The sequence below is a fragment of the Dromaius novaehollandiae genome, chromosome 3, assembly GCF_036370855.1.
Source record: "Dromaius novaehollandiae isolate bDroNov1 chromosome 3, bDroNov1.hap1, whole genome shotgun sequence".
NCBI lineage: Eukaryota > Metazoa > Chordata > Aves > Casuariiformes > Dromaiidae > Dromaius > Dromaius novaehollandiae.
The window spans coordinates 129,848,389-129,870,264 of record NC_088100.1 but is presented as its reverse complement, the minus strand read 5'-3'; the positions used below and the strand labels follow the sequence as shown (position 1 = coordinate 129,870,264).

At 41.5% G+C, this 21,876-nt stretch overlaps 1 protein-coding gene across 3 annotated transcripts in view; it reads right to left on the bottom strand.

Annotated features, from left to right (window-relative positions):
- Positions 1–12,066: 12,066 nt before the first annotated feature.
- The window catches only part of AFTPH (aftiphilin), a 47,788-nt gene continuing 37,978 nt past the window's right edge, over positions 12,067–21,876 (bottom strand). For 2 of the 3 annotated variants that reach the window (XM_064510131.1, XM_064510132.1), the window contains 2 exons: positions 19,199–19,322; positions 12,067–13,301 (listed from right to left, as the gene is read on the bottom strand). In XM_064510131.1, the coding sequence (XP_064366201.1) occupies positions 13,157–13,301; positions 19,199–19,322 (269 nt within the window). In that variant the 3' untranslated portion in view covers positions 12,067–13,156. The remainder of the gene's footprint in view (positions 13,302–19,198; positions 19,323–21,876) is intronic. The other variant, XR_010388680.1, reaches the window with a different exon arrangement.

Genomic DNA, 21,876 nt, shown 5'->3' with positions numbered 1-21,876 from the left:
AAGTTTGTATCAGTATATGGTATATAAAGCTCGGTGAATAACTGATTTTTCGGTTCGCTGGCAATCCTGAAAAAAGTGGGGAAAAAAAATTCATTCAGGGTCAACTGAAACAAGCGTTTCACTTCGACTTCAGCCTTTCACAGAAGTAAGCTCCAAAGATGATTAAAAATAAAAAGTTGCCTCAAGTTGAAAATCTTGAAGTCTTTCATTATGCTGAAACAAAATATTTTTTTTCTTTTCTCCACAGAAGAAAAATTTGGCAAGTCACACACATGCACACATACAAAAAGATTGACAAATTTTCTTTTCTTTTTTTCCTCTAGAAAAGGACGCCAAAGATCTTACCCAGCTCCAACACCACCACATACAGTTAGATACATTAGTAACACTGATGAAATACAGGTGCAAGGAAAAAAAAAAGTCTCTGCCACTGTACAAATGTCCCGAAACTGAAACCTAGAAGAAGAAAGTAGGCAAAAAACCACTAAGTCTTTCTTGGCTTGGCAGGAGAATCTCATTAAGTCTCTGAATTGCATAGCCACAGATTTGGGACATTGTAAAAGTTAAATTAGTTTTACTTCTTATTAGTGAGGCAAGAAAGGAACCAGGAGATTATGATACAGCAACTGGTATTGTGAGCCAATTTTTCAGCATGTTTCTGCATTTCTCATGTAAACCAACAATTAGTGGGCAACTCTTACTACTCTCATAAAGGCAGCGCTATTTTTAATCTCTGGATGCAGGTTTCTGACTTTCTGCTCAAACTAATGCAATTCAAGGATTTAATGCCATGCTACAGTGAGATTTTTCATTTCATTTCCTGACTTGTTTCATTTTAATCCTCTGCTTATTTGTCATTTACTCCGTGCTCTGTTGCATTTACCTATGCAGCAAGCATATGTCAAGACGCAGGGCAGCAAGGAGTTAAACGCCAGGGTAAAAGGATAAAGGGGAAGAAAAGGCATCCGTATGCCGAAAAAGCCTGATGCCTCCCGGCCCCCCTCGCCTTGCTTCTTGTCAGGAGTTTCAGTTTGGGCTGCTTGACAGCCCAGATCTCTTGAATCCGGGACAGAACGGTGGTGTTCATTTGGGCCCAGAGAAATAGATAATTTATCCATTGCTTTGTTCTTGCTCGACATATTCATTCAGAATATGGTTGCTGCCAGGGAAGAAGAGGAAGGCAATGTGTTTTTTCTAACCGCTGTATTTTTAAATTAACCCAGGCTTTAACACCGCCTGTCTTCATAATTCACAGCTTCCAGACATCCCACCAAACTCCTCAGGAGAAATCGGAGAAAGCAAAGAGCAGATATTTCAAATGTCAAAACCCAAGCCTGGTTTTAAAGCAGTAAAAAACAAAAGCAGTTTTCCAATTTAATAAACCTACAAGAAAGGGCAGTGGCCATTTGCTGGGATTTAACAGCTCACCACCGAAAGCAGGTTTGACTCTGGAGATATATCTGTTACTTCGTCGCGCTAAGAGTGCCCCGCGGCTGAGAAGCGGACGGCCCCCGGGTGCACTGCTGACGGCTTCGGCGGGTTAAAGCCCAGGGCAGACAACGGCAAAGACGGGTACGGAGAAATCATGCCAAGGCCTCTGCCTGAGGGAAATAAAGTGGGAACGGAGAAAGAGAAATCCTTGGAAGAAAAAAAGAGGAAAAAAACCCAAAAGCAACAAAAAAACAAAGTGAAGGTTGGAACACCTCAAATCACAACACATTGCTATGAAATCGTAGCCTTCCAAGGGCAAACTCCAAAGCAATATTTAATGAGCCAGGGCTTTCATTTATCATGAGAGAGCAGGTTCATATGAATACTGGAATCCCTGAAATGACACAGTTGGCAGGCTTTTTTTGTTTTGTTTCATTTTGTTTTGAACTAGCCAACTGTCTGGGAGTTAAAGGTGCTATCAGCACTACAGATAGCCAGCTGTGGCTGCACAGGGGGGTTACAGAGGCAAGTAGCAGGGCTGCATGATGCCTTCGGTCTGTTAGGCAGAAGGGTGTTTCCATCCAGCAGCTGAGGTTTTGAAGGGCTGTCCCAGCTCTGATGGGACTAGGTCGCTTCAGCCACCGATTCTGTCCCCAGCCAACCTTTCTCCCGAACTGCTGCCACTTCTTTTCTACAACAATCCTACCTGCAGTCTTCTCCTTCCCGATAAAACTGCAGGCTAGAGGTAATCTTGGGAAATGGGCTCACTTCCTCACTGTTTGAGCACTGGAAAGGGCTGCTCAGGTCACATTAGTTAATGCACAGTTGAGCGTTGTACTTTGGTAGGAGTGAGTAAAAAAAGAGGACAGGATCTCATCCCTTCCCTCCCCTGATCTACAGCACCCACTACATTTCCAGGTTTTCCATAGTCGCTTGTTAGCCTGAGTTAAAGAATAAGAAAGCTTGGTGCTGTGCAGAGGCCTACAAAGACCGAGGAGGGAGCGGGGCAAAGCTCCAGGATCTCTGCGGTCTTAGAGCTGCATCCCAGGAGGAGAGATGCTGTGGGGAGCTCCCGGCCCGCACTCCTGCCCCTCCAGGCAGGCTTGTACTTATTCCTGGTTTCACACCTCCGGTGTGTCCCCCACCATATCCTAAAGCCGCTGCTCTGTGCTGCCTTAGAGGAGCAAAAAGGACGTGGGCAGACGTTAAAGACATCTCTCTGCTTCAAGTCTCCCCTCGCAGCTTTTCGGAGACTTAGCTTTCCTCTCAGCTGTGCATATATGTATGCATATAATCATATATAACTACACGTGATAATTACATGAAATCAGTTCCCAGCAGCAACCTGTAGACAGGGAAAAAGGTCTGTGCAGCATAAGTGACACAAACAAAACAAACGCAAGCCCCTATTTTGAGACTTACAGGAAAGCGTTTTATGCTAGAGAATCCAGTCTAGAATTCGTCAGCCTCTTCTCGGAGCGACCGTGAAGGAGCAGGAAACAATTGCACTGTGACTGTAGCATTTCTCTTGACTGTGGCATTTTGAGATGACTCTTCACAGGAGAAAGGGCAGCTATAATCTGTGAGCTGCTCTGCCGCAGCAATAATAGCACTAGGAGGAGAGTCGTTTTGTCCCCCTTCTCTAGTTACTTAGAATTTGCCACTTGCAGGTTGGTTTTTCAGCAGAGGAACCTGGCCTACCTCTGTCTTGTTCTCCTTTTTTCCAGTGGCAGCTCTATTCTGGGGACTCTGCAGCAGCGGTGGGGCCTGCAGTGCTCCGACGGGCAGGCGAGCAAAGCACACCGCCTTGAAAGTAGAGCGTGAACTCCCTTGTGATCCTGCCAGAGTTGCCTTGTCGGCCTCTACCTGTTTGGGTTGCTGAGAAGAAACTAGAGCCTATTATCAAGCCTGCTTCTTTGTCAGGTGTTTCTTTGATGTAAATTCAACCATGATCAAATGTGCTGATCACAGCAAACAGCCAAGGAGTAACAAACACGCAAACTGCACGGTGACCTGCAGAGATTAGAGCAACTAGGGCTGTAGACAAATAGGGAAGATTAAACACAAATGAGCTAAGTCGTCTTGCGAGAAGTACCCAGGGAGATGAAAATAAGCAACGCAAGCAGAAAATGGGAGAACAAGACAGACCAAAGATGGAACAGACCCTGCCAGTACATAAATCAAAGTATTTCCCCCTCTCCTCTCAATGCTTTAGCATTACCCTCATGCTTCTGCTCCAAGAAGTCAGCACTAGACTCATTGCAGGGAAGCAGTCTGGGAGAAAATGTCCTGGTGCATCTTTGCCTTATTCTGTCTGTTCACACTGTTGTCACTGCAGAACTTGCTCAGCCCTTAAAGAGAGAAACAAGCTCTCTTCCTATTTCTGGAGAGCTGCTAAAGGAGTTCCTTGCAATCACAACAACTCCACTCTTCGCAAAGTCTGCAAAATCCACCTTCATTTACAACCTGGCAAACTCAAAGAAAGCCTACCTGGAGCTAACAGCATCATCATTACTCTTCCTCCAGTATTTTAATGTTCCCAAGAGCAAAGAACAGGACACTACGTACACCTATATAACATGGTGCAATCTCGAGGCTGCACAGCTCCCCCCCCACCAACTTTGTAATGGGGACACAGGTGCTAAGGTACTATCTAGGGTTCCTTGCATGCCTGATGCTGTTCAACCACGCAGCAAAATCTGTCCCTGCCTGAAGCACAGCAGCATCTTGAGAGGTTTCCTGAAAATTTAGAGAGCAGAGCTACTTCTTTGAAGAGGGAAATATTTAATTTGGGGCAGCATGGTATAGTATTACATTACTTCACTTTTCATCTGTTGCCAAAAGTGATGTCATCACCCTGCAAGCTCTCAGATCTGTGGACTAATATTGATTTGGGGACCACTTAGCAGTATGCCAGGTTGTAGAAGAATATTAGAAACCCAAATTCACTGAGAAAACAGAGCACCTGACAGAGAAGTACTTTTTCCACTAACCCATCTCTTTCTGCAGCTAAATGAGAGCTGATGTCTTACTAATGGCATATTTATCTTTCAAACCCCGTCACTTCAGACAGCAATTGCCATTTCCATCAAAAAGGAACTTCTCTAGCAGCAACACTGAGAAACGTGCAAATACCCTTCTTCAAACACAGTGAAATACTCCCTTGCCCCTGTATATCACTGCTCTTTCCACTGTCACTTGTAAACCAGGGCAGTGAGAGTGTTCACACTTGCAAAATGATGAATTTCCAACCCTGCTAATCAGAAGTAGCAGAAGATCAAGATGTCAGTGAGGCGGATTTCTGCACACGAGTTCTATTATTTGCTAAGGAGATTTCAGCTGCAATACTCGCCACTCACATCTTTGAGATCAAAACACACTTCAGAGATCAGAGCACTTAGTTTGGGACTTGCTGCCAGCCTGTTTCTATCTCCCCAGTGCTGTGGTGCCATTAGGATGTCAGGGGCAGCACTAAATCACACTTGCTAGTGTCTCACGCTAGTGAGAGTCCAATTTAAATATGCATCAGCCCTATTCCGATCTGACCACTTTTTCTTGTGGGTTCACTATATTTTCCAGCAAGTATAAGTAACATAGTTCAACTCAACACGTAACACAGTAGTGTAGCAGAGCCAAAACCCGTATGCAGTTTACAGAAAAACTTCAAGGGGATCAGTATACATTTCAGAAGGCGACGGCAAAGGCCATCTTTCTCCCCAGGACTGTGGTAAGGTTTGTAACTCCAGCAGAAGTCACTCAGAGCTTCAGATATTCATCATCTATGGACAGGTCCTGACGCACCAGGCTGCCACACAGCCTGCACGAGCCTAGTGCAACGACAGTACTGCTAGTGCCCAAAGAGCCGAGCCTGTCTGGCTCATTGCCTTAAAACCTGTTCAACTCAGAGGTTTAAAACAAGTGGTGCTTTGCCTTCCTCCATTGGAAAATCCAGATCTCCTTGTTACATCCACGCCCAATCTCAGGAGGAGGTGGCTTTCATGAACAGAAAGGAATTCAAGCATGTGCACAGCAAAACTGCACTCGTTTTCAGAGACCTGCTAACCTCCAAAGTGCCAGCACCATCCTCCAGCGGACTGCATGAGTGAAGCAATGGAAACCAAACAACAACAACAAAAAAAAAAAAAACAAAAAAGGAGGGAAAATTGAATGCTTAAGAGCACAAAGAAGCCATACAACTGCTCACTTTGCCATTGTCAGAGCGAGGCAGCTCAGTCCAAGAGAAAACAGAGTAACCTGCGAGAGTCCTAACAGCTGCAGAATACCCGTCGCCAGCTGCGTGGTGATTTTTAACTCACTTCAGCTTTAACTAAGTGACAGAAGGCTTCAGTGTTTCTAATGAAAACAAAGTCCCTGCACTCAGTAAAATAATGTTGCCATAAAAAACCCTCCTTGGTAGTAGCATTCTCACGCAAACAGGTTTCAAGTCCAAGTTGCCAAGATCTGGACAAAACATCTGATGAGATCTGGGGTGGGGGAGCAAAGGGGGACAGTTTGGAGGGATTTTAGGGGGAACACTTCATGTCTGTTTTCAATTTGTTTCCAAAACAGCCACATTTTTTTTTTACTTGCAGTAAGGCTCACTATAGTTTAAGAGCCAAAATGGGATCAGAAAATGCCTTATAAACCAGGAGCCAATCTTTGCATTTTTGAAGGAGCATGTTAAATACTTTCTGCTCCACTCTAAGCTCCTATGAGATCTGCTTCAAGCACTCTTCTCCAAGTGCCGTGCAGGGCTGAAGGAGCTTAGGAAGAGATCCATCTACACTTTTTGCCAAGTTTTCTGTGAAGTTCCTGGATCAGTGAGCACAAAGGAGTGAGAAAACCAAGAGTCCAATTATTTGTGCAGTGTGTCTGCACACAGCTGATGGCATTCACTTGTTCTTTCCAGGTACTTTCTTCACATCTTTCCCTTCCCCCAACTGAAAAAGATGGGAGAAATAAGCTCCAACCACTGCAAAAATTAGGATTCAGAAAATTTCACAAGAACAGACGCTAGACAGAGCTAATGCTGCAATAACCAGGCGTGTGTCCTTTTACTGCAGATCCCACCGTACATCAACCCGCCTCTCTGACCACATAGCTCCCCACTGGCTTTGGAAGAGTAAGCTGGGATGAAGTTGTGTGACAGAAGCAGCAGGACTGTCCTCCTGATGTGGTTTTTTTGAGCTCTAAAAGAGCAGACTTTAAATAATAATCAGAAATATCACTGGGGAACTGAGCAAGGAAATCTTCACCTCTTAGTTAACTGCCTAAAAAGTAGCAAAGCAAAACTAAGAGTACCTACCTCAACTAAGTCTTCTTGTCATGATTACTCTCTCTACAGCTTGGTAAAAATCAGAGGTGGTTTGGTTTAAAAGAACCTGCTGCTCTTTGTAGATTTATTTCTCCCTTGGTGTCAGGTGGAAAAATACTGTCACACCACTTTATGTTCAGTGCATGTGCTTTAGTCTTTCTGTTCTCTGGCAGAGGAAAGAGTTAACATGGCTGGTCTAGTCCAGACAGGAAGGGTATCACTGCTAAATGGGAATCAGATAAGAAGGGGAACCACTGGGGCAGGAAGTAATGGGATTTCAGCTCTGTGATACCCACTCCTCTCTCCTCACCTGGAGGAAAGGAAAGACCTGGGGTAAGCAGAAGGAAAACAGGACAGAAAATCACAGCATATATCCCGACTGAAAAAAACCATAGGCTCTAGACCTCATCTGAAGAATTGCCTGCAGTCACTAACAGTAGGCTGAGTTTGGACTAGCACTGGAGAACCAATTTACCTGTTTCTTTTACTACCAGAGCTGTACTGCAGCATAGGTAAATTCCTCAGAGAGGCACTAGGTGCCACGACAATGCCACCGAAAGTGGCTGGGGGGACTGCTCACCCCAAGATACAACATATGAGCCCAAAAGGTTTACCACTTAGCAGAGCTGGGCCAAGCCTGGCAGTGTAACTCATTAGGAAGCAGCCAAACACCTCACTGCTCTTTAGGGTTTGTATCACAGAAAAATTTGCAGTGTTCTTTGCATTATGGCACAAGGCCATGAATACCCAGTGTTGTTTGACACCTGCTTTCCCTACAAGACATCCTCCTGAGCAGCTGAAGGTCAGTCAGATTAAGGTCTGACCCAACGAATTTGCTTTTCTCCCCTTGTGTAATACCTTCCAACCGCTGGTCTGAAGACCAGCTCAGGCGAGACAACACTTCCTGCCTTTATAAGGCTAAGGCTCTCTTGAAAACCACACCTGGCTTCAGTAGCAGTGCTCAGGGCAGTTCTTTGCTGTTGAGGGAAACAAACACCAAGTGTTTTATCGCTTAAAGATTTAAAAACAATTGAGACACATTTCATGGGGAAAGCAAAGACAAAAGAACGGACAAGGCTGCTGAGCTGGGCTGAAACTGCCCCTCTATTTCTCCTCCTTCCCCATTTAATAATGCCATTGCTTTAAATATGGGAGGCAAGGCTCACACAATGACAACAGCCCCAGTAGGAAACCTACTTGTATTCCGTAGGGATTTAGCTTGCTAGACCTGGAGTTAACCATGCAAATACAGATCATTAAGTTCACTTAGACAAACATTCAAAAATATCTATGGCACCTTAATTTGACTTCCCTTTGATTTATAGCACAGTCCTTAGTTACACATTGTCATTATTTTGTTTTTCACAGGACCACAGCCTCTTTCAGTTGAATGAGAAGTACTTTTTCAGCCCTTCACATTCAATGTGTAGCCCTACGCCTTACTTAGGGCATTCAACACAATTTGCAAACTGAGTATGGTATTAGGAACCTCTACTGGGTATTTGTTACACGAGTAGGACCCCAAGAAAATCAATGGATCCACAGACTAAGATTCAGCGCACCTAAACTAGGAATTTAACGTCTCTTTGGTGATCACACAGCAAATCCAGACAGAAGACAGTGAGCATTCTCCCATGCCCTTTAGATGTTTGTGGCACCTGTATCAGTGGCGCACTTCCCGGACATTGCTGACAAACTACAAAGATGAGCACGGCATATCAGAGCCGATCTCCGCAACCCTGCTGTAATGCAGGGACAACACTGTACCTTACAAGTTTAAGAACAAGATGACAAGGTTAAAACAAGAGCTCCAGTTGGTTTGAGTGTCTACCACGTGCGCCTAACCTCTGATTTCAGAGAGCCCTTATTGAATATAAAAGGAGAAAAGCTCCAAATTGCTTAAGCTACATTCATGAGCAATTAGCATTTCTGCAAATCCGTATCAGAAAACTCCTGCTGGGTACAAGCAGCACAAATGACCTCCAGCAAAAGTCCCTGCCATGGCCAGCCACTTCAAGCCAGGAGAGAATCACTACTTCACTGGGACTTCTCTGTATTTTGCACATAAGGCCATCTTTTCTCTTAAGATAAATGAAACAGAGGCCCTGCAGAGAGGAGTTTCACTACACTATGCTGATTCAAGCACAGAATTAATTTGTTCGGGGCATGGGACAAGAACCTGGTGAAGACAGTGTGGTAAATAAGTAAAGACTGGCACATTGCAGATGCATGACAGCACATAAGGTTGCGCAATTGCAAGACACAGCAGTTGAGCTTAGTTTTTGACGGTGTGATTTTATACCTATGGTGCAGATTTGTAACGTACTTTCTTATTTAAAAACTACTTTCAGAAAGGTCTTTAACATCTGGACTTGTATCAATACTAGTATATGCATCAGGAGCTGGGTTTAAACCCTCAGGTCTCAACAACTCCAGTTCTCTACAAAGAATAATTGATAGCAGTATCAGGCTGTTGTGATACATGCAACTTATACACACCCAAAGGGTTTGACACATTTTCTCCACAGTATAATAATACAGAGATTTGGGTCTCTGAAGCTCAGTTACAGATTTTGGAGAAAAGCTGCCAGTGGGCATAGTCTGTGCACCTGCAATCTATCCAGGCTTTATCTTCTCTTCAAATGCCCCTGCTTCTCATGCCTTGTGTCCACCTTTACTCCATCACCAGCTCTTTCTATAACTATCCAGCTACCTATGCTCCAGGTCCTGCTTCATCTTCTTACTTGCCCTATGCAGAGATTCCTCCAAGTCTTGCCTTATATTTTCTTTCAGCTCCTCCTCACTCTGTTTTTAGCACTCTGGATTTGAATGAGCTGGTTTCTCCCTTTCTCCTTTCACATTCCAGGTTCACCTAAGGAACATGAAGGAACAGATACTAGATTATGAAAACTCTGGTTCTGTAGCAGACACTCCTAGAGGGTGCTATGCAATTATTAGATGCTGTATGCTTTTATAAGTTATATTCAAGTGAACTTTGAATGTATTGTGATTTACAGCTATCCTGTATTTTCAGAATGCTCTGAAATTTAAAAGATAATGATCTCTACAGATAAGGAGGTACAGGACTGGCACAAAATAGGTTCGGTTAGAGGTTAGTGGCTGGGCCAAAGCTGATCCACCTTGCACATACTGAGAGAAGTTTTTCACAGTGTATGAAGGCTTCTAGGTAGTCCAACTGGAGTGCAGTGGTCCCAGTGAAACAACCACCAAAAAAAACCCTTTACATACAGTAATTTCATTACCTGGTAAAATTATGTACAAAAATACAATGTGATGAAGGGTCAACTTCAGCACATTTTATAAATTCAGTACATACTGCACTTGAGGGCTTCTATATACACTATCTGTAAGCTTTATTTTTGGATCTCAGAACAAATCTGTCAAGTTAACAGTATTCTGAGGAGGTCTTAAAGGAGTTTCATAAGACTCTGTCTTATGGCCACATTCCAGCTCTGACAGTTGCATCCTAACCAAGTGCCCTTTGCAGCTTCTGTTGGATGCGCACATAAGCGCCTCAACCACTAAATGACACACTCTCTCCAGTGACCGTGATACACATTGACATGCCTGATGGCAGTGCATAGCAACATGTATGTGCAGAAAGTATCAGTTACTATCCTGCCCATAAACCTACTGGCAAGATTAAATTAGACAGGAGATGCTGTGTCAATAGGAACAGCGTGGAAAGACACCCCTAAGTAGCCAGACCTGTTGGACAAAACTTTCTGTGTATGAACAAAGCTGCCTTTACAAGACAGCAGAGAGGCAGAAGAGCCTGTCTGTCCACCCCACAATCGACAAGAATTGTGGCATCAGCCACAGCAGAAATCTCCTTTTCCCCCTGCCACTTCTCCGCCCTCCCCCGTGTATGCCGAGCCGCGAGCACTGCACTCGGAGACTTGGAAGACAAATGGGCAGCTGCCTCTAGAGGCAATTGTGAGGAGACTAAAGATCAACTTGCAGCTGGCACTTCCACCCCCACCTCTCCTTACTGCTTTAGTCCACTTGCTGCCAGACAAGGATCATGAGTCAGCTCCCAAACGTTTTCTCCTGGAAACAATGGCTCCAGCTCTCCACGGGACTATACCACCACTCTGCCTCCGAGGGACACACTACAGCTCTGAAAACAAGAGGACTGATTTTAACCTACAACAGAACTGAATGATGTATAAGCTGCACTGAAAAATATTACGCTAAACCTGTGAGATTACCAAAGCTAATTTTGAGGTGAAACAGGCATGAAGACAGTGCTGTAATGAAAAGTTTGCAGAAGAAGCAAATGCAGGTTTTGGAGGGATACATGGTAAAGCACATGGCTTTTGCATAAGCCCTTTCAACTGCGAAAGGGTGTAGTTTTATACCACAGCATTGTATGCTGCAGCACTAATCAGAAAGCAAAGCAATCAGTTTAGGCTTTACAGACTAACTTAATCACAACGGTGGGAGCTGCTCTTTGCATTCGGAGTAGCCACCGCTCACTGAAACTCCTGTGTTCACAAAGACGGAGCAACCGCACTAATCTCGAGCGGATTTCAAGAGGATCACCTGGGATGACATTTCAGCTTACCAGCTATCAGTACTGAACTCGAACTCTAACTTTGCTGACCCAAGTGCTGACAGACAACAAAGAATTCAAAGAAGAGGTAAGGAAGGCATTGGAAATTTGTCAGAACTAGGTCTTACCTGACGAGCTGGTGGTGACTACTGAACACTTACGTAGCTGTGCACACAGTTAAGGTTAGACATGGAGAGTCTATGCTAATGCAAAGCACCCTGAATAAACATCAGCGCTCAGAGCATGCCTTACCTGCAGACAGTCTACTCTGCACACAGTCCACCCATATCCTCTGAAGAGATGTTGCTGGAAGAGCTACAGTGCAAACTAACATATTAGGAAATTTAAGTGTATGTTACATTGACATTTTTAGTTCTAACTAGGAAGCCAGCAAAACCAGTTATCCTTTCTCACCTCAACCTGATTTTTTTTTAAGTTCAGTATTGCCAGTTACTTTGAAGAAGCCACTAACCCAAAACACCAATGTGTCTTGAGTCATAGGGCCCTATAACCCAGAAGGCTAGTCAGAGGCAGAAATAAAAGACTACATCATAACACATTCAAAGAGACAAGACAATTGAAGAGAAGTCTGGCTTCTCCTTGTGCAGGACCCACATAGCTGAGTTTTGTGGGATGGTGCAACATAAATCAGAAGGTTCTGCTGTTAATAGAGCGCATCAGTTTTACTGTCAACAGTAACATGACTTACGTATACATTCTCTGTAAAAATATAGCAGACTATATACATATTATATATCTTTTAAATTATTTTATTTTGTGTAAGCTAAAAGGAAATTTACACACTTAAATCTCAAAAGACCTTGGGCATGCACATTGACCTTTTTAGAGGTTCTTCTACATAGCTCTCTTTTTTCCATAGGAATTTCCCCAAACATTTACAACCCATAGTTTTTACTGTATATACAGCCTAAAACCATAGCAATCTATGATTATGTCATTTTACACTGTGCAAAATCAAACATAGGAATAGTGGTACAACAAAACAAAAATTAACAGGTAAATTTCATTGTAAGACATTCATATAGTTTTGGTCCTTCTTTTCCAAATCAAACTGATTGAATGCAGACAACCTTCTAATGACCCCAGAAATCAAGTGTTTAGACAGTGATCCATAACCTGAATGAGAAGTTACTGACAACATCCTTTCAAAAGGCTATATTGTGACAGAGCCATACTGCTGAAGTTTAAGAACATAAAAACTGATCAGCCAGCCAACCAACCAAACGGAGGGGGAGGGAGGGGAAAGAGGATGAGGAAAAAAAGAAAAACGCACCTTAAGGTAGCTAGAACAGAAAAGAAATTATTGGGTTTTAAAGAAACAGCAACTGAAAATCCACAAAGGAACAATGTAACCTTTTGGTTTTTTCAGCAACAAGTGTTTTAATATATGCAAGAAAGAAAGAAGGATGTTCAATGCAATCTGAAAGCCTTTAAAGGGGACTTCACAGACTGTGAAGACTGAAGTTTTCATTACATGTCTCTAGGATTTTTTTTTTTTTTTTAACTTTTCAAAGTTTTGTAAGAAGGACACCACCAGTGTATTTCACAAAGACATAAATGTATACACCCCAGCACAACAAAAAGAATAGATCTTCAAAAAGATTCACCCCCAATTATTTACATTTTTCTCTAATATAAATTTAGGACTCCAGTATGTAAATAAATATACATTACTATGTATACCTTTCTAGTGCTGCTTACCAACAAATCATCTGAACTTTAATTTTTTTTTTTTAATTAAAGCAAGATTGCTTTTTATGACCCACAGAGGGAAGAAAAAAGAAATCAATAGAAAATGTCCAATTCACATCACTTTAGTCTACCTTTTCTTGGCAGCTTGTTGAAGGTGTTAATGTGGCGGGGAACATCAACACCTTGGCATGCATGAAAGTTAAGTCAGGAAGGCTAGAAATCACCTTGGCAGCCTCTTCACTAAGATGTTCTTCCTTTTTAGGCTTCCTGTTGAGAAGAAAAGAAAAAAAGTGCATTAATCCAGTACCTGATATCCTTTGGATCACTGAAAGAAACACTGATGGAAGCAAGGTTCTGCCAGTTTGTCTCCCATTGACAGGCACTTCTGTGCAAGCTATCTGAAGCTATTCAAATGTGATAGTACCTACCTGCCTACCAACAAAATGTTAACATGGAAAATCAACAAACTGTTCCTGAACATTGTTGCAATGAGGGAAAAAAGATTTCCTATTCAGATTTTTTTTCCCCCATTCCAATGTACCATTCTGGGACTACTCACTTGAAGAGGGTAGGACAACAGAAGCATTAGTTCTAAAATACTCAGGTCCTTTATAGTCTTTCAATACAGCATGGAACACCTTGAAAGGACATTAAGAAGTGCCTAATACCTTTAAAATGAAAGAAAAGTTACTTGCACTGTACTTCTGATAGAACCTTACTTAGATGATACACCATACTGCTCTACACCATGATCCACAAACCCTTTTCCCCCCCACCAGGTCTTGTCATCAGCAAAAAGTGGCTCACAACTTGTAGCTATTTGCTTGGAAGTGCAGTAGTATATGTGGCCAAAATGAAACACTCACCAGTTTGGGAATCACCGCTTACTTTTCCTTTTGCATCCTTTACAGCAATTACTGAACACAAATGGATAAAGATGTCTGAATCCCACACCCCTTGGTTTGCACTACTATGCAAGAAACTCATATTTCTTCAATAAAATGAAGTCTGGCACAGGGTGTTATGAAAGACCCCCAAACACCCATACTTTTCATACTCATAGCTTCTGTTGAAGAACGCTGGCTATTACTAGAAAAACTGAATATTCCACCAATTATTCCAGTTCCAAAAGGGCATTTGCTACTCTCTGCAATGACATTAGAAATTCTAGCTAAATAAGCTCCCGCTTCTTTAGGGCAAAAAGCTGAGACAAAAGGCTTCAACCAAATAAACTGCCTCGTTCCAGAACATTTCAGAAATTTCCTATTTTTTGTCTTAGTTATAGGTTTTAAATTGAGCCCATGACAGGGCAATCACAACACTGATCATATACAGCAGCATGTAGAGAGCATGTACTGATGTCTGTTTGGCAGCACCCACCAGGATTGCTCCCTTAGCTGACCAGAAGTCAGGAAAAAGCAAGGGGCTATGTGTTTTGCTTCAGCAGCAGTCTCAGAATTTCCTGGCTAGGGGGAAAGAAAGAAAAAGGAGAAGGGGCGGGGGGGAAGGGTTCAAACTCATCCTTGACATCACTGATCATTGTGTTGACACTGAACTATCGCTTTTGCTTGCTACTTGAAATCTCCACTTGATGAAAGATCTCTAGATGAGGCAGCCTAGATACTAAATCTGACTTTCCTCCACGAGAATAGCAGTATTTTCTTTTTGCTGCTACAGTGGAATTTCATGAGCCACTGACTAGGCAGATTACCAAATTCTGGAGGATAAACAAAGCTGTGTGCTGGATTTACTGAAGAAAGAAGCAGAGAGCCAATATGTGCCTCCTTTTCTAACAACTTCACAGGCAGCTCTGTTTGCACTGGAAGAGGACCATCTCTGAGCTGTTGAAATGCGGTTGTCACCCACCACTGTATTATCAGTATCTGGTGCCACTATTAGCAATCACTTACCACAAGCCTCTTAAAGGTACAAACTCCTGGCGACCAAGGACTTACAGTCACAGCTAACAAAGGAGCGTTTGACAGAGGAAGCCAAAGGAAGAGGGCCGATTCGGAGATCTGCATTAAAAGGAGTTCCTGCAATTGTCACCAGGCACCAAGATGGAGCTCACACACTCCTTGCTATTTATATGCCTCTTCCTCCGCTGCTCAACTGCGTCATGCTAAGGAACGGCACTACTGGGGCCCGGAGGCAGCACTGTGTTTCGTTCAGCGGGTGTACAGAGGACCTTTATCACAGGATGATGCTCCAGCTTTTGCCATATTAGTTAGTGTCTGCAACACCACCGCACAACATGCACATCAGTGAGCACAGTCACATGCTCCCTTCCTAGTCTGGAGGTCCTGTGCAATAATCTATCTACTTAATGGGCTCTGTAAAAGGTATCTGATGGAGAAAAGGCTAATAAGTTTATACAGCAAAAATTATTTAGCTGTGACCAAGCTACAGCTATGGATACAACCACTTGCTAACGAAGCTCAAAACTTTTTAAAATCATCCCAGTGCAAAGGGGAATGGGACTGGCTAATGTCTCCATTCCTCTACACAGAGGCGCAGGTTCTTCCAGAAGAAATAAAACTGGACACTGCATGTGTTCTTCCTGGATAACAGACCAGTCAGCACCTTTGGTAGCAAATATCACCAAGCCAACCCTAAAGAATTGCTCATTAGTCTCTAAACTTAAAAGACAAAGCATTATCATCACTCCAAGCAGTTTTTAACCTTGAGACTTGCCAAATTGCCTAATAACTGTGTGTGGAAATGAGGACCATTTTGATGGAAGCAAGAGAAATAACCACGAGTTGCATTAATTCCAGTCACCAATTTCGCTAAAGATGTTCCCACAGTCAAGACCTTCTCCTGCTAAAACCTGGTCCATGAGGGGCCATTGCAGAGCTTCTCCTGCTCATGCATTCTTAATTTCTAGCTACCTCGGCTCACAGAACTGACACTCGAATGAGCAGACTGTGAGTGGCAGCTGCACTACTTTTACCTGCTTTGGAAATTGAGCTTTAATTTCTAAAACATGCAAGGACCTGGTCCTGCCTCCTTCAGGTTTTGGAACTGCCTCCCGCAGAACACTTTGCCCCATTCATCACTTCTCTTACACTACGCTACACTTCCTCCCAAGGTACTCCAGACAGAGGGAATATCTTTCCCAAAACAGTTACGCCAATCCCTCCACCTGCTGGCATGAACTTTCCTTTTTAAAGGTATGTGTACAAACTGCAAGAAATTAGCCAGAGTGACAGGCAGGAAAGTTGCTGGGAGAAAATTTAGCAAGAAATATGAAATGCCTTGACACCCAACTGTTCTGGTTTACATTCCAACCTCTTCCTGCAGCACTCAATCTTTCAGGACTTCAGTGATCTCCTATGTTTGCAAAGAGTTTTGTGGACAGTACCAAAAAAAACCCAGGCTCTAAAAGCAATGAGTTGATTACAGATATGCACTTAAAAAAAAAAAAAGAAATCACTCTGTAATTAAGAGTTAGCCTGTTCCATCCAACACTACCCACAAGCAATATTTACAGTTTAAATCAGGCTTTCAGCCATTTCTTGGAAATGTATCAGCACTCTGCTTTCCTTCAAAGAGACAGCAGATAAACTTTGATCTCTGCCAATTCTATGGAACTAGGCAAGACTGCAGAATCTCAAGTGGAGCACTGTACTGGATCGCTGGCCTTCATCATTTACCATTACCTTTAAGGTTTCATACCCTAGCTGGGAAATTTGGGCAATTTTCTTCCCCTCCCCTCCCAACACTTGCTTTCCAGCTGCCAGTTAGCAGCTTGTGAGCAGAAGATGGAGCTAGTTCAAACAAATATGACTCCTCACATGGCCTCCTACCCCTGAACAACGGCATTTTCACTTGAAGCTTTACCCTCAAGGATCCTGAGTTCAGATGAGTTACAGACAAATAAGGGATAGTCTTAACACAACTGAAGTTGCCATCAGAATGGTGTGAAGCCACTGGCTACATTCTGCCCTGATCAGTTATCAGCGATGGCTAATAATCTGCATTTCCAGCCTGGTGCACCAATGTCATCTTTGATGAGCTGGCTGTATCCAGCCACTACCCAGCTATTTGAAAGGCTCCAGTTCATTATGAAAGAATAAAAAGAAAAACCATAATTGTGTTTAAAAAAAAAAAAAAAAAAGCTAACACACTGCAGTGTATTTGGCAGACTGCTGAGGCCCTCTCATATCTCTGAAGGTTTCTACCTTGAAGAATGGAAAAAATAGACTGCTTTTTTTTTCCTCCCAGAGAGCATGAAATGGGAAAAGAGAAAAAACATATTTGGAATTTTTAAAATTCAGAGTTAACAGAACACTTCCAAAATTTACTTAACACTGAAAACAGCTGCTCTAAAACATCTAGTCTATGTGTATCTGAACTCAACAGTTTAGTCTAAGGTCCCTAGCCTCTCCCTACAGTCTGCTGTATTCCTAGAGCACAGGAAATAGAACTTCTTCATATCACTATTCAATCTGCTTAAGACTGGGAAAGGACTTTGATACCTGGATTAAGAGCTTTAACAGAGCAAATCAAAGCTTTAAAGAGCAACAGGAGAACTATTAAGAATGCTCATGCCAAAAAATCAAAAATACAGGAAAACAAAGGTGAACATTCTTTTGAGCAAAGCAGACTACTTTGCTCATTTGTAAATAAAATGGAAGCTAAGACTTCTCAAAGGTCTGCCAGGTAAGCAGGCACAAATCTATGAATGGACATAAAGAAATAGTAAATATATGTTTGGATTTTGTATGGCCTGCTGTGAGTTTGTGGTTACTTTTTAATTAGATGTAGGACATATTAAAAAAAAATCAATTGTAGCTATGTTTTTTAATTAGTGAAAGTCAAACTTTCTCACTAGTGCATTTTCAGAAAGAGCGTAAAGCTTCAGGCACCCTCTGGATAGCAAAATAGCCGAGCAAAAGCCAAGAAATCAAATCTGCATCGAGGTGTGGAGTTCCCTCTACTGGTTCTCAGTTGAAATTTCATGGCCTGTTGTTCTTTTATTCCATATTAACTTTGAACATTCGCACTGCAGGAAAACTAGCCAGATAGTTTTCCCAAAGAAAGAACATGTTTTGAAAGAGCTCTTGTGAATTCTAGTTTTAGCTATTCTGAGAAAGCCTAGCATCCCCAATCATCCCAAATCACAACATACTCCACAATTCTCTTCAACCATGCCTCTTTTTTTAAGTGCTATGCTGCATAGAAACACATCTGTTTAATTTTAGAGGGTTGAATAAATTCTAAAACTTCGTCAGAGTGAGAGTGTGTTACTGTTTATTATTTGAAAAGTAACTATATTTATAAACATCTATAAAATAGGCAGGCAATTCCTCAACAATAGGAGCATTCTACTGTGTCACACTGATTCTTTAATGGGCACAGCCACGAATTACATGCTAAGACAGTTCAGGATCCTACTGCTAACATACAAATTCAAAAAATAAACCCAAAAGAACACAAGCTTATAAACGGAGAGAATTCTGGCCTCATTAAACAGGCCAGATTTTGAGGAAGACATTTCACATCTGAAGCCTGTATATAGACTCTACCTACAGAAAAAATGCATCTAGAAGAACTTCACATGAGATCCATGAAGCAGAAAGGACATCCTAAACCAACTACACAAACTCCATGCTTATTCCTTACAAAATGGCTTGTAATGACAAAGAAGTGAACTCATGTTTCACTGAAGTCATGCACCAGAACTACATGAAAGGGGACAAAAGTTGCTCTTTAGAAGTCAGTGTTTACCATTTTACTTGTGGAACTTTCCATATCTATAAATTAAATACAGAAAAGTAAGAGAGTCTTCTGTCAAAGTCCTAGGACTTGAACTACATTTAGTTTAGTTCAGTTTATCCTTCCATTCTCATAAGCTTTTTCTTCTTCTCCAGGTCTCCTCCAGTTCAGCCCTTGCCTCTAGCTTTTAAGCTTGTGCCCTGCTGTTTTTTTTCCTGTCATCTCACAAACCTGCTTCCCCATTTATTTTAGAGTTTGGTGATAATTCAAATTAGGAACTACAGTACTGTGAATTTCATATTTGTAACATGCAACCTTCACTTACGTCTTAAACATAAACCTTTTCTTCATTCAAGAACTTGTGACCTAAAACAGCACACCCATTCCCTCCTCCCATTTTGAGCCATCCTTAGTGTTAAAAACAAGCAGCAAATGTTCTTTACCTTGTGGATGTGCTTGCCTTCTCTACGGTGGACATGAGCCTTGCAAATGCATCTGTCACTCTGTTGCTCGTGTTGGAAGTTTCCAGTTTTGAGGTTGTCAATTCATACAACTCTGGATCCACACCTTAGAGTATAAAACGATAATCAGCAATGGTTGGAGGCAAGAATATCCATAATTAACCACAGACCAACTTGCTATACACTCTGTTTTCTGTAAACATCTGAATCGTTTAAAATTTCAAGATATGTGAAAAGAACATGATGGGACATGCCTGTGTTTCTAAAACAAAGTCCTCTCCTCACCCTTTTCATAGTAGCTTTTATAGCTGCACCACAAAAAACCCACACACATTGGATTAAGACTGGCATACAAGGTCTCAGCCTAAGAGTAAATACTAAAAAATCTGGTTACACCTGTAAGAACGTCAGCTGCGTAAAACTTTCTGTTTTAATTAGTTTCAACTCAACTGTTTCTATTAAAAGAAAGCTGCACGTTAAGAGTGACCAGCTCTTTAATGAGAAATTATACACTATATTAAATTCATTAAAATGCATGCCAATATCTTGCTTTGTATAAGCAGTTGGCTTAAAAGTTTCTTCAAAGTGAGGAAAACCAGTGTTTATAATACATACAAGTAGAAGGGCAGTAAAAAAGTTACGTAATAATATTTAAAAAGCTACCAAAACTTTTGGTCTGTGCTTCCTTTTCATCTTTTAAATATTCATAGAGCACCAAATATCTGGATGTTTCAGCCTTGATTTCTTAGTTTTAGATATCTTTGGTCAGATACTGAATTCTGACATCATTCTCATGCAAATGAAGTTCAAATTTTAGCAGCAGAGGTCATTCTGAAAACAATGCAAACAGTGGAAACTTCAACAAGAAAATCACAAACATGGGTGAAATTCTGTCTGTTTAAGATCAAGCACTGTATCTCAGTAGGAAGTGCGTTAGCTCTAGAATTTCCAGGTATTACCTCGATTTTTTTTAGTCTCTAGAAATTAGCATTATTAAAAAGTATTGAGAGGAAAAAGCGTTAACACACCTCTTGTTCCTCTGAAGCATTTTAAATTGGTGATGTTCCTCTAGTTACAACTTCAGCTATTTTATGCTTCATGGGTTTAAGTGAAGTTCACAAATACATGATCCACAATTACAGATATTTTTCAAAAATAGTGTAAAATTTTTGTACCCGAAGATTACAGAAGCACCTTGTTTTACAGACTCCTGCATTCTAAACAAGTGCAACATTGATGTCAGTGGGTTTGGACAACACAGAAGCATTTCATACTACAGCAGAACAAACGTTGCAAATACCTGGACATGACAGTACCATGTAGCTACCTAATATAAAAAGCAGTATTTCTAACCTGACGTGTTGATGACTACCCAGTCTACTTGCTTGGTTCCAGACATTTATAGACATACTCCATACCAAGAAGTTACCAAATCAGAAAAATCCCTGTGCCTATCATCCTCCCTTTTCCCTCCAGTAGCTCAATACTGTGTATGCAAACAGCTGAGGTTAATAATCCTCATGCATGCTCTGCATGGACTCTTCCCAAGCAGCATCTTAACCATTCATCATCACTGCATAAGTTAAACACTCCTTCACTGTTAGGAAACTAAGCCAATCAAAATGTGAAATTAAGAAAGCAGTCTAGTTAAGCTGCAGAGGGGAAATAAAAATTGCTTCATTTAATAGAGGTTCATTAGAAAGTAATCAGCTCTCTTTTTAGCCCACACTTTTAGTCCGGATTCACAAAATTAAGTTGCATCCAGTTTCATGCACCACGTAGAAAGATGTACTGTACTGAGACCAGTATACCATGTTTGTTTTTTGTTTTGGTTTGGTTTTGGGGTTTTTTTTTTTTTTTTTCAGTATTGTCAGATGTTTACAGAACTTGGAAATAGGAAAAAGCCCAACTATTCCATAGCATATCCATTTTCAAACAGGGAGAGGAAGACTTGAAGAAATACATTTGACTTGCAGAAGCCTGTGAAATCCCATTAAGGTACAAATTGTAAAAATAATTGAAACAACAAATCCTTTGACATGCAACTCTGCAACAAACATAAAATGCAACCTTATAAGTTACATCATTTAGATAATCACATTTAAGGTCCTGAATTCATTTTCACTGGAATGTGATTTATGTCACTGCTCAATTTACAGTTCTGTTAGAGATACCCTTTAACTCAGCTACATTTATGCTAAATTATCGAAAGAAAAAAATAAAACAACGCGCTAAGTCTGTCAGAACATATGGGAACTGAGCCACTCCCTGTTAATGACTTGGAATGCAATGTTTTATAAAAAGTTATTTTGGCTACTGATAAGATCAGACTGTGAAGAATACAGTACAGGTGTAGAACAAGTAACACTAAGGTCTTCAGAGAAAAAACAAACTTCTACTACTGATAAAGTTTCTTCTTGAAGCCAAAAGTTCTAATAATTTGTCTTTCAATTGCAGTAATTAAAAAGCGCACTTTGTTTTTCTTAGAGTTGCATATTCTCCATTTTATTGAAATGATCAGAGAATAGCTAAGGAAAGCACTGCAAAACCTTAATGAGATATTTGAGGAAAAGTTAGCCAAACAAACCCCACACGAAGCTCCTAAACACACACACACAAACACACGAGCTGCAAGCCAAGGAACAAGTGACTTTCCCAGA